This window comes from Labrus bergylta, chromosome 7 (assembly GCF_963930695.1).
Source record: "Labrus bergylta chromosome 7, fLabBer1.1, whole genome shotgun sequence".
Lineage (NCBI taxonomy): Eukaryota > Metazoa > Chordata > Actinopteri > Labriformes > Labridae > Labrus > Labrus bergylta.
In genome coordinates this window covers 9,997,142-10,010,808 of record NC_089201.1, presented here as the reverse complement: position 1 = coordinate 10,010,808, position 13,667 = coordinate 9,997,142, and the positions used below count along the sequence as shown (strand labels likewise).

Here is a 13,667-nt window from a genome sequence, read left to right as displayed (position 1 = left end):
ATACAATACCCCACCTTGAGAGCTGAGGCTTATTTTTAACAACAAAACACATTCACAAGCATTATGTCAACTTTGATCTCCATGGACGGAACCCACTCAGTCTGTCTGATGTGAGAGATATGAGGCAATACTGCATCCCTGTGGAGAATAATCAGTACTGCATCAAACACTGAACAGTACACTGCTGCCTTCACATTGTGAGTTTGATAGAGTAAACAACACATAACATGGTCACTGAAACATTTAAATAGTTGTATTAGTTAAGTGTGTATTTTCATGAGTAAGTATTAGTAAAATTGAATTGAACACATTGTTGAGCCTCACTGAATCATTTCTGGAAGAAACAGTAACCAGGGGTGTCACGAGGTGTTGAACTTCACAACACATCTGTTTTATTTTGCACATCAGGTTTGATGTCTTCTGGAGAGGATGTGACATAAGCATGGTTTAATATCAGCAGTGTTAAGGCCTTTGCACTGGCAACAACTGTGGTAGGATGCTTTATGTTTTCCACATGTCTATCCCGTCCTTTGCAAACAGAATATTTTAAAAACACAGAGAGGAAAATTTTGACCTAACCTCCAATTTGACTCTTGAAGGGACCTAATTAGATTTGGTGGTCATGGTAACCGTGATCTATCAAAAGAAAACTGGCCTCAAGTGAAGAATACAACAGGCTTATTGTGACACAATTTCACATGTATTTGATACAGTAATATTAAAAACTAATGTTTGCCAACCAAAAGATACACCTAAATTGAGCTGTGACTGAAGTCCTGGAAAAATGTTTTTCTGACCTTTAGTCCTGTCTCATCCTGGGTGAACCTGATATCTCAGAACAGTCATGTGAAAATAAATCTCTTTGAATTTGGCACACGATTTAACTTTGTCTCAAGCATGAACTAATGAAATGTTTGTGGTCAGTAAGACCTCAGCGTCTGTCTGCTGCTTTTAGAATATGATATGACCTATGGGGCTAACAACAAACGCACAAATTGACCCGAATGAAACACACCATACACCAAAGTCAAAACCATGGGATGTATTATTAACAGACAAAATAAATGATCAACTCAAAAACTCATTCTACAAGACAACACAGAGGCACATCGTCCCAACACCAAAAGCCTCTTTCCTCCTGAAGCCAGCGCTTGACTTAAAGCATAGAGGCCGGGTGAACCTAGTTAGGTGATCAGTAGCTTCACCTGGGCGGAGCTGAAGACAACAAAAGTGACACGCAGCACAGGGAAAACATACAGCTGGAACAACTGGAACAACAGAGACGTGTTCCAGTGTCTCGTGTATTCATGACAATCAAAAACATACACAAGTCCACTGTGGAACTGTTCTCATTAAGAGATTATTGGACAAGTTGACGCTGGCTGCTTTTGTTGATGAAAGCCATTCGCCATCATTTACTGTCAGTAGACATTGGAAGTAAAACATGTGGGTCCAGTGTGAAAATGTGTGTGTGTCAGTGAGTGAGTGTGTGTGTTATGGAGACATGGGATAAGCCTGTGTCCTGGGAGTGATTGTCAGAGGGAATTTTTCTGGAGGTTCATTGTAACAAAGAGCAGATTGTGCTTGGGATGCACAGGTGTGTGTGTGTGTGTGTGTGTGTGTGTGTGTGTGTGTGTGTGTGTGTGTGTGTGTGTGTGTGTGTGTGTGTGTGTGTGTGTGTGTGTGTTAATGGCCTCTCTCTCTCTCTCTCTCTCTCTCTCTCTCTCTCTCTCTCTCTCTCTCTCTCTCTCTCTCATACCACCACACACACAGACACTGGATGATGCGTCTCCACTCTTTGTTCAGTGTATTCACTGTGGATCTTATTATGGCAGCCATCTGAATAGCAGCCCATCGACCTCATCAGATCCTCTTTCTCTTTCTTTTCTTCTCTCACTCTCTCCCGGGGTCTCTCTTCTTCTTTTATCCGTCTTCTTCTCTTTTCTCCTTTATTTTCTATGCAGCTTTGTTCAGCCTATGCTCCCCTCATTTCCTCATTTCCTTTTTGGGTTGTAATCATCCTTTGCTCGCTGGCCTTCTTTTTATAAACGGCTGTTTACCAGCGGCCACACAATGGACAGTACCGTGTGACTCTGTATTCCCAATTGATGGCAATTATACTTAGGTTTTTTTAAAGATTATATCATGGTCAGCGTACTATAAAGCAGCCAAGACAAAAAGGAGAATGTGCACTTCAAGAGACAAAGGCATGCTGGTAGCTGGAGAGGTGCCAGTTCACTGCCTGAGTTCCCTTGAGCAAGGCAATGAACCCCCCCCCCCCCCCCCCATCACCTCAGGAGCACTCGCTGTGGGAAGCCCCCTTACTCTGACATCTCTCCATTAGTCCATGTCCATAGGATCTTGTTTGTGCATGTGTGTGACACATTTGTGTGTGTAGCATTGTCTACAACAGAGTGTAAAATTTAATTTCCATTAGTCTTCTTCTTCAAACAGAAACCTATTCAGATGATAGACCTTTTGCTTCAATACGTGCTGTATACGTTCATACTTTTATTAGGGTAAGGTTATTTTTGTTCTCTCTCCAAAGGTAAAGTTAAATCACACACACAGAGAAGGGGGCGCGGCAGCAGGCCATGAAAATTCCTTCCTTGTGTCATTCCTAATCCCATTCTTCTTCTGTGTTTGTTTTTGTACAGGATTCAAGGTTGACTCTGGTCTGTGAAGATCCAGACTGTTGGATTAGACTGCTCCCTCTGACCTCTGACCCCTCAGCTGTCAACTGTACCATCTACAGTCAGGGTGAGATTTTATTTATGATTACAGAGAACACTTAACCTGTGCAGTACTTTGGAATATATTTTTTCAGGTCAGATTTTTTACAACATAACCAGTAATGCATATATCCAACATCATCAATAATAATTTCAGCATTTTATTCAGGTGTCACAACTCCAGAGCTTTGCTTTTGTGGCACGTCAGTTATAACTTTGAGCTTGTGCCTTTTTTCAGGTGAGGAGTTATTCTGCAAGGTGACCAGGGAGCTTTTAGCAGGTGAAAAGCTTCTGGCATCCCTTTCAATGCCTCCTCCGGGTTCCTCCTCCTCCCCGCTGGCCCAACTCTCTCCTCCACTCAGTTTGGTCATCCAGAAACAACCTGTTGTAAAGGAGGAGCCTATGTACCCAGCAGCCCTGCGCTCAGAGATCCAGCTCCTCCCGCAGCAAGCTGGCATGGCCGCCATATTGGCTACTGCTGTTGTCAACAGTGAGTATTGTGTTCAAGGCATTAAAACACAATAGTAATATATGTGATAAATAAGTAGATTCTAAGTTAGTTAAAGATTAGACAGTTTGACATTTAAATGATCCAAGGATACAAAAAAAAGAAGAAAAGCAAAGAACAAGTATATTTCTTAAGATTATGTATTTAAATTGTACAAAAAAAGTGACATAAGGTATTTAATATAAGAATTCTAAAACAGTATTATACGCTTTGGCCTCAAGATGGCAGTGCAGCATCATTGATCTGATAGATGTGACTGATGGCCAAACACAGACAAACTCAATTAGCTGTGATTTTTTTGTTATCATCACACATTGAAAGGTCAAGTAACTCAGAAACAAATATTTAGATGTTGTTAAATACAACAAGATGACAAGACGTGACAATTATTGTTCCATTAACCTTACAGAATGTCCTGTTACCTTGGATACTCAATACTTGATTAACTTAAAAAGTTTCATCAAGGGAGTGATTTAAATGTGTGGTATTCAAGACAGATATTTTGGTTTGCTGCTAATATCAGCCGACAAGAATCTTTATCACATAGATCAGTACCTGCAGTGAAAATTTCTGGGAAGTGTTAACATGAGAAGTTATTGCAGGAATGCAGGGAAAGATTTTGAAACACTCTTATTACTTCAATATCCATTCCAGCGCCTCGATTAACAATAGTCTCAACACTATCTACAGCACATGATGCAGAGTATCACACAGAACAGGAGATGGGCTGCCCTAGAACTGCTCGAAAATGTATAATAATGTTAAGTATTTATTAATTAAGTTGTATTTGTACAACAACAACAAAGAGAAATATACTATTCTCTTCAGCTATTCCATTTTTATTTCCCTTCTTAAATCAGTATCTGTAATGGTCTCCATAGTTACTTTTTGGTCGGGCTTTAAAAATTAGATCACTTTTAGCACTTCAGGTTCTTGAGGTTTTACATCAACACCATACAAAATAGCTGTCCAATTTTGTAATTGTGTGTTTTATTAGCTTTCGTGAAACTCTTATTTAATGTGTTTATATTCAGGCTACTAACTCTAAATGTATGTTCTGTTGACCATCAGAGGACATATTCCCATGCAAGGACTGTGGGATCTGGTACCGCAGTGAGAGGAACCTTCAAGCACACCTTATGTACTACTGCGCCAGTCGTCAAAAGCAGCCAGCTGCGGCAGCTTCCCCACCAGAAGACAAACCCAAGGAGTCCTACCCGAATGAACGCATCTGCCCTTTCCCACAGTGCAACAAGAGCTGCCCTAGTGCCAGCTCACTCGAGATCCACATGCGAACACACAGTGGTGAGAGCAAGACTTACAGTATGTGTGCATAATGGACAAAGGCTCAGATTATGTATCTTGCTTTCATCACCCAGTTAATAAGCTGGTATTGTAAATGAGCTCCCTCTAATAATGTGTCTGTTCTTCCACAGGTGAGCGTCCGTTTGTCTGTCTCATCTGTCTGTCAGCCTTCACCACAAAAGCAAACTGTGAGCGCCACCTTAAGGTCCACACAGACACACTGAATGGGGTGTGTCATGGTTGTGGCTTCATTTCCACCACTAGGGACATTCTCTACAGCCATCTGGTCACCAGCCACATGGTGTGCCAGCCTGGATCTCGCAGTGAAGTCTACTCCCCAGGGCCAGGCCTTCCCAAGCTGCCCCTGTCCACTGGTAAGTCGCCATCACTGTGACAGCTTGTTTTCATCATCAGTATGGCTCTGTGATGTTTTTTTTACTGTCAGGGCTTCAAGGCTGTTGATCAAGTAGAGATTTCCATTTTTACAACTTCAACAAATAGATTGGATGTACAATTTGAATGTTACCTTGTTGTTCTAAAAGTAAAGCTAATGTGAAAATGCTTGACCAGCAGGAGGTGGCTGCATTGGTTGTAAAAGAAGTCTGATTGTAATGAAGTATATTAGAATATTACCTTTCTTTCAAAATGGGTTTATCTTGTCAACAGCTTGTTTGAAGTCTTTTTCAATACTCAATAATCATCATTTTGTGAATTATACTCAAATTTGAAGTTAAATAGACAATAAAGGGAAGATAAGCTTTAGTACTTGGAAACCTGTGATTGATAACTTACTACATTGGTGATCTGCTAACCAGGAATGGGGCTTAGCAATGCCTATCAATTTTCCCGACCATATGTGGTCACTTCAGGCACCAAGATAACCAAAGCAGCGCAAGAGCACACATTAGGCTGCAAAACTCATGAGCGACTCTATGTTGACTACTTACACTCGCATTGTTGTGGTCCTTGTTATTCATTTTAATGTCGGCTACTGTTATATGTTAACAAATGTTGAATCTCTTCTTCAGGGCTCAGTCCAGGAGACTCTGGTGTGGTGCTGAAGTGTCAAGTGTGTGGCCACAACTCTGAAACCCCTTCCCAGCTTCAGCAGCATGTACGGACCCACCTAGAGGTCAGGGTTCCAGCTGAAAGGAGCCCCACCCCTCGCCAAGGTACCCCATCATCAGTTGACCACTCCCAGCTCCAGCTGTCTCCCCGGGAGAGGGAGCCCGTTGCTTGTGTTCCTAAGCCAGACTCATCCAGCCCAGGCGCAAATGGCGGCTCAGCCACACCTCGTCATTATAGTCATCCTGATCCTGAAATTACTGAAATAAAGATTAAAGAGGAGCCTCATTCAGATTCTGAGACCGAAGAGCAACAAATGGAGATTAAGGAGGACGATGAAGGAGAGAGGGATCAAGAAGCCAGAGGTAGGATAAAGGACACTCAAACTGCAACCTCCTCCTGCCAGAATTCAAACTCTCCAAAGAGTCCAACTACCACAGCTGTGAAAGCAGAACCAACTAGTCCCACCCCTGGTTCAAGCCCTGCTCATGTAGGAGGTACAGGGTCAGCCGTTCCAGGAGGAGCGTTGTTCCTGCCTCAGTACATGTTCAACCCGGAGGCAGCCATTTTGCCTCAGGCCTCAGAGATACTTGCTAAAATGTCAGAGATGGTTCACAGCCGTCTTAAACAGGGCCAAACAATTCCTCAGAATAACCCAGCGGCCTTCTTCCCCTCTGGACCGACTGCAGCTACAGCAACAGCCACTCCACCTCACAAAGGAGCCACCTGTTTTGAGTGCGATATCACCTTCAACAACATTAACAATTTCTATGCACATAAGAGGCTGTACTGCTCCAGCAGGCACCATGGGGAAGGTGCAACATCGGCTTCAGGTCCTGGGCTAGCCAGGGATACAGCCCCATCCATGGTGCCTTCCAGCGGGACCCAAGGCTTGTCCGTGTCCCCCAAGGCTGGAGCAGCAAGTAGAGCAGCCTCTGCCTCTCCTACTGACTCTGATCCCCCTGCAGGGAGTGGAACAACAGAACCAAGGAGGGTGGTGGAAGTGAAGACAGAAACCCCTGTAGGGAGAGAGGGAATATCATCTTCTTCAGAAGGGGAAGGTGGAGGTGGAAGTGTGGGAGGAGGGGCTGGAGGAGGACGAGCAAGCGAGGGCAGCCAGAGTCCTGCTAGTGGATCTGCAGAGGACCTTGAAGATGATCCCAATAAAACCTTCTGCGAGGCCTGCAACATCCGCTTCAGCCGTCATGAAAACTATACTGTTCACAAACGCTTCTACTGTGCTTCACGCCATGACCCGTCTAACCACCGTTCTGTGACCAAGGCAACCAATGCAGCCGCATTCCTCCCCCAGCCCATACGCACACGAAAGAGGAAAAAGATGTATGAGATTCACATGGCGAGAACTGAAGCCCTAGCTAACGCTGCTGCTGCTGTTGCTGCTGCCGCTGCTGCAAACGCTGCAGCCTCTGCCCCATCTCCATCTGTTCTGGGCTTAGCAGTGAAGCGAGAAGCTTCTCCAGGCGGGGCAGGCAGCTCAAGCCCTGAAGGAGATGGCCCGATTGACCTAAGCAAGAGGCCCCGTTTAAGAGAGGTTCCAAGGCACAGCAGTAGCAGCGTTCTCCCTGCCCTGCCTCTTACCGACTACCACAAGTGCACCGCCTGCAGTATCAGCTTCAACAGCATTGAGAACTACCTGGCACATAAAACCTACTATTGCCCTGCCACCACTCTCCAGCCACAAACCTTGGAGCAACTTCACAGGCTCAAGAGATCGGCCTCTACCTCTCCCAAAAGCAGGCTTCAGCAAGATCGTCCAGATCATCTGCATCCTATGGAGGCCAAAGCCCTCCCTGCTGAGTGGGTCGCCCGGGCTCAAGGCCCATCATCCAGTCCTCACTCATCCGCCTTACCCGCCTCAGCCACAACATCCCCGCCCCATTTGACCACATCACTTGCCGCGACCCCTGGAGCTGGAGCCAAAGTTGTAGCTGTTAGCTCTGCTCAGGTGGTCTGCCCGTATTGCCCTAACAGGATCATCACCTGTGACCTTATGGAGCATTTCAAGACTACCCACGGCCTGGTTGTGGCCATTCACCCACCCCAGGAGATCCTACCCCAGCCAGGCAGTGTATCCAGCCGCAGCCCTAGCCTTAGTCCCAGGGATGGAGCTGCAGCAACCATCTCCACCACCCCCACCAGCCAGCCCAGACTGATCTCTCGAGTGCACAGAGACAGCATCAATGGGCAGGCAAGGAGCGGAACAACTTCTCCTGTGTCTCCACTGGTAAACGGCAGCCCTTCAGCCAGGGCTTGTTCACCCTCAGCTGGCTCACCTCTACCCACGTCTCCTCAAAGGGCTCCCTCCCTGACTTTGTCACCTGTGCCTGAAATCCTGAGAGAGACCGTGGGGTCAATCCATCTTCCAGACAAGGCCACTCAGGCTGTGGCACCCAAGCCCACTACCAGCCCTGGCCCTAAAACCTCAGTCATCTCCCCCGTCCAAAATGGTAACTCCCGCTTCTGTCGGCTTTGCAACATCAAGTTCAGCAGCCTCTCCACATTCATAGCTCATAAGAAATACTATTGCTCTTCCCACAGTGCGGAACATGTAAAATGAGTTATTTCCCTCCTTCCTTCCTCCCCTTTATCTTTCCGAGTGGAGGCTTTCCTTCTTTAAGTTCCAAGAAGCTCAGATGTCCCTCCTCCTCTGCCAGTCCTTCCACATAGGTGCCAAAAAGGCAAAGCTGGCACGACCATGAATGACAATAAATGACTGTTACTCACCTGCCTGGGCCTGACGCCCCGCTGCCCCTAGAGCAGTGTCTGCAGGTGGTGTTACGAACATATTGACTGATATCCCTCCTCATATGGGTCAAAGTTTATAGTACACTAAGAGCTGAGGCGATGCTACCTGCACACGCTGGTGTGCCCTTGTGCCCAAGACACTCATTTTTTTTATGTAGCCCAGCCCACAGTTGAACCACTCCCAGGCCTCACAGTGTGTTGTTTCATGGGACATCTAAAAGATCTGTCAACAACCTCTTTTCTGTCTCTCTGTTGAACTGAGTTTATAACGGCAGTAATTACAGTCTGACTGATGGTGATAGAGTAATGGTGATGCTGATTATGACGGATCTCCGATCTTTTCCAGAGCTCTTAATGTTCATGACCTAAACAGAGGAATCATGTGTGGAGAAGACTTGATCATTGTTTATGTTTTTATTATCTGTGCATAGTATAAGATGTCTGAAAAAAAGAGTTCTATAATGCTTTTGGTTTCAACACTGGCTCTTTTTTTTTTTTTTTTGCTTACTAGAGAAGCTAAGCGTTTTAGCTGAAAAAGAAATACGCTGTATCACAATGTTACTAATTACTGAAGGATAATATTTCAAAATGGACAGTTTCTTTTCTTTGACACCGTTTCTTTTTAAGTTTCTCTTCAATTTGCAAGGGAGAAAAAAATGTGAAATATTTATCTTCTATCTTTTAGTCCTCACTGATTTCATGTCAACAGAAAACTACCTACCTGGTGTCTGAGAGTATTTGTATTTTTTATTTGTATATTTTCATACTGTCTGAAGGAACTGTTTGGATCTGGGTGTATTGAAGTGTATTTTCTAAGTGTAGATATGTAATATCTTCTCACAGTAATCACTGGGATCACACTGAACTTTGTTATCACGTTAGCTTTTGATGTAGTCTTTAATTGATGGTGAGCTCTTAAAAACCAGCGTCGTTTATTTTCCTCCCCTCGTGTACTTTGTTGATTTAACAACAAGATTGGATCAGAACAGCTTCCTGACTTACAGTTTTCACATCAGGAAGACGATGACAGCTCGTCTGATACTGTTGTCTCTGTACTACGGTGAAAACGAAGTAGCTTCAAAGGTTTCAGTTCACAAAACACATTTTCAGTTAAACTGTTTTTTGTTTTTTTACTGGCAATTCACACCTATACTGAGGATGCACAAAGCACATCATTACTTTTGTGTTGATACAAATCTTAAATTGTCTTTTAAAGGCAGAATGAGAAGGTTTTCTCTGGCCTGTTCACACTGTTGAGTAAAATAAACGTAAAGCTAAAAACATTAAAAAGCAGTACAGCCATGTGGATTGAAACACGATTGTAATATTGAACAAGAATTGTAACAATAATTCCCACTATTTTAGTGAGGAATTTGGTCTTGTTTCTTAAAACAAATATTCCAGGTCCGTCATATTGTACCAGTGAAAAGCTCTATGGCAGACACGGCCTTATGTTTCTAAGGGGTGAAAAAGATTGAGATGAATAAGGTTTTATCAGTCTTCACATTTCAGAAATCCTGACCATTCTGCCTTTAAAAAAATGTTTTCTGTCCGGAAATGAAGGCTTAGCAGGGACTGGCCACTCCTGCCTCTAGATAGAGCAGATACTGCATGTAATGCTCACTTATAGTGGCTATGGGTTATGTGTGCATGAGAAGGCCATACTGTTCCTCTCTCACCTCTTTGCCCTTTCAAACATATGCACACTTAACAAGTTTACACCACCTGCACCTGCTGCAGTTTCAATCCAGTGTTAGTTAGTGCTGTGAAGCACCTTTCTTTTTCTAACATACAGGTGAACAGTAAGATGCATCTTAGGTTTTTAATGCTCAGAATTAGTTTTAAAATGAGTCTGTCAACATTACAAAAAGATTTGGTCCCTGAATTGTAAAAAAGAAACAGATACCCTCAGGATTCAACCTTTGTCAGTGTGAAAGCCTCTAAAGCAGCATTTGGACCTCCAGCAGACACTGAATAAATTATCATTAGGTGTGTTTGGCTCAAGGCAAAAGCACATATAGATGGGTGATCGAGGGTCAAAGGTTTGTCCTGCTGAAAACAACGGTAAACCTAACACAGGAAAGATCTGCACCTTTGTTTATTCAGTGAGAGCAAATTTCCAAATACACCCCTGATCGTCTGTTCCTGTAACCTTAAACAAAATGTCAAAGTGAAGGATTTGTTTTAATCGTTATTGATTTTCCTCTCTGCTGTACCCGACACATCTTACCACTAAGTGTTCACAATTGAGCTGTTCCGTCTCTCCCAGTCCATAAAACAAGAGAGTGGAAGCAAAAGAAAGTCACAAACTCATGCCAACTAGTCAAGGATTGAGGAAGTGCAAAATCATCTATTGAACTTACCCCATTTAATTGCACTGTGTTGTATAAAAATGTGCTGAATGTTTTAGTTTTAGGGATGTTTTTCTTGTAATGTATTTATGTTATACAGAACTTTTCCCCCGTCCACAATGCGTCATTGTTCTACCTTGAAGGACTGAAAGATTTAAAAACCTCCTATTCAACTTTTTCCTTTTTCTAGATGCAAACATTTTGTGTTAATGATTCCTCTGATGTCCAGTCCAAAATGGAGAAAATCACAATGAATGTCCAAACTTTTATTTTCTTCATATTTTTAATTTCATTTCAGTTCCACTACACTCTTGTCCAAACTATGCATGGGAAATAAAAAAAAAAGTTCTGAGAGACACTGACACTGTGGAGTGTGATTGTACTTCTTTCAGGTGGCTCGAGTATTTTCATGTTGACGCCTTTGCACAACATTCGTCATACACCTGAGTGGAAGTCCTTGACTTTCCTTTCGGAGGATTTGATTCACAGTTGCTACCATGTGGTGACTCATAAATGTCCTCGCTTTATAAGAAAGTTTCAAGTACACTGATTCTGTTTGATTCCATCTTTCATCAGCTTTCCTTTTTAAATAATGTGCATTAGTGTTAGTACTTGTAAGATGAAAAGCTTTCAGAGCTCAATCAGAGACCCAAGGCTGCTCCAATCAATGATAAAGTGCTCCACATTTTTTTTTATATATAAATGCAGACTCTCCCTATTCGATAAAGAAAAAGCTAGATTAAACTCTGAAATTTACGTAGGAGAGATTCAAAGGGCCATCAATACACTTTAAAGCAATAAAGCCCTTGGCACGGATGGCCTCGAAGGTGAGCTGCAACAACATTCTCTATCCATATTTAAGTACGCCAACATCTGTATGACATTCAAACATTTAAAAAAGAAAAGGCAGCTCTTTCCTGTCTCCTTGTTAAATCAGGATGGAAAAAAAACCAAGGTCAGCCAAGGCATTCAGACCAAAGTAGCTTTATGCCACACAGTACCACGCGCAGGGTGGAAAACTCAAATGATGTCATAATGTACTGCTGTGTTCCAGATTTACAAGTCTTATGAACAGGAACTCTAACAAAACATTATTATTCCTTTTCCTCAGCATATATCAAAATAGATGATGACTATAAAGGCAGAAAGTTAACATCTGGAGGGAATTTCTTTGATACCAACTGGGAGGTTGAATCAGCTGTCACTATCAAATCCCCTGTATTAAAGTTATTTTAGCAAGGAAGCTTTTGAATGTGATCATTAGCTGTTGTTGAACGGTATGCAATGGATATATGGATTATGAAAAGTGTGCCTTTTTATCCTGGAGATATGACTTTATCACATTTAGCTGATAAATCAAGCATTAGTGCAATGAAAGCCATCTGTCATGTTCTAAACCTGTACAATATAGAACCTGGAACGCAGCAGTTTATTATTATAAATGAGGCGACGCCTGGGAGCTAGTTCAGGCAGTCAACTTGAGCTGCACTGATTTCACACTCAACAATCACCTGACAACACCGACTTCCAATTAGTGATCTATTTAAGCTGCAAGATTTCCGTTCTCTCCCTCAGCTCTTTCACTGTCTGACCTGCAGCAGTACTGCACTCACACTCAGCCCCACCACCACCCAGCATCCACATGTAGGCTCCAACTGGGGGGGGGGTTAAGATGTCATCCACTCACTCCTCAAATTTCTGTATGTAAAATAAAACTGAGGAGTGATGATGTCGGAGCCTAACACAAACTATGTTCTGTTGCAATAAATATTTTAAACAATACAAACGTGAGTCGTCTGCGTTTAAGCTTCAAACCCTCAGTATGACGTCGGAGATAAAGACCACCATGATAATTCACCATGTGCTCTACTGAGACAAAGACAACAACAGGCATTTTTCCCACTTTACCCACTGACTAGTAGAGTGTCAAACTAAAGGAATTAGAGAACAACCCATTCAGGATTATTTTATGAAAACAAATTTGAGTTTGGCTTAAGGGATGACTTTGTGCATGAGGAATATGGTCAGCAAACTCCGAGGTAATCTGCAAGATAGATCATGAATCACATTGTGAGTAAAGTAGAGATTTTATTCTGATGGAGAAACTAAGGTAAGCTAAATAAATTGGAAACTAAACCCTCATTATTCCTGTCAGATCTGACATTTTGATAGACCTTACCTTACATCTAATCACATATAGGGTACATTCACAAAAAGTCACACTGATATTAGACTGCACCTTGTGCTTAGCTATCAGATCATTGCTTTGCTCATTGCAGAATGACTGACACTAAATTGAACTGAGAATTGAACACTGCCTCCTGAGTTTCATTGAAGAGACCAATGCAATATCCTAAAATAAACTCCTACAGTCTCCTGAGTGGAGCAGTTCTTATGATTGTCTAGCCTTTAGCCCTGAGGTGGTTCACAGCTAAAACCAAAATAGTCCCCAAATTGGTTTGGACAAGAAAATCTGTTTATAATGCTTGCACAGGGATGGAAATATTTGCTTTTGAGCATAGTTAATAAAACTGGTGCAGACATGACCCTGAACATTGCACCAGCCAATGAAAAGTAACTTTTTTCATTAAATTGAGGTTAAAGAAATTATTTTCATGTTATACTGCTCTAGACTTAGACTTAGACTTAGACTTTCTTTATTGTCATTCAAACTTGTACTTTACAGTGCAGATAAGAACGAAATTTCGTTGCATTTGGCTCGTTGTAGTGCAGGATGAAAACAGCAGCATGTATTTACATATAAAAAATAAAAATAAGGTGCCATATATTGCGTTTTTGTGATTTTGTATTTTTTTGTTATTACAATTTCAATGCACACGTGGTTTCACTGTTTAAAGTCATGTTTGACTGTCTGTTAACTTATATTTTAAACACTGAGGATTCATGGAGTTCTAGTGACAAGTGATAAAAGCACTATGC

General features: G+C 42.5%; 1 protein-coding gene across 1 annotated transcript in view; it reads left to right on the top strand.

Moving 5' to 3' along the window:
* zfpm1 (zinc finger protein, FOG family member 1) overlaps nt 1-11,091 on the top strand; it is a 103,110-nt gene extending 92,019 nt beyond the window's left edge. Inside the window, exons 5-9 of the mRNA XM_020642751.3 lie at nt 2,658-2,760; nt 2,971-3,222; nt 4,312-4,545; nt 4,677-4,919; nt 5,574-11,091. Coding sequence (XP_020498407.1) covers nt 2,658-2,760; nt 2,971-3,222; nt 4,312-4,545; nt 4,677-4,919; nt 5,574-8,188 — 3,447 coding nt within the window. The 3' untranslated portion in view covers nt 8,189-11,091. The remainder of the gene's footprint in view (nt 1-2,657; nt 2,761-2,970; nt 3,223-4,311; nt 4,546-4,676; nt 4,920-5,573) is intronic.
* Nucleotides 11,092-13,667: the final 2,576 nt, after the last annotated feature.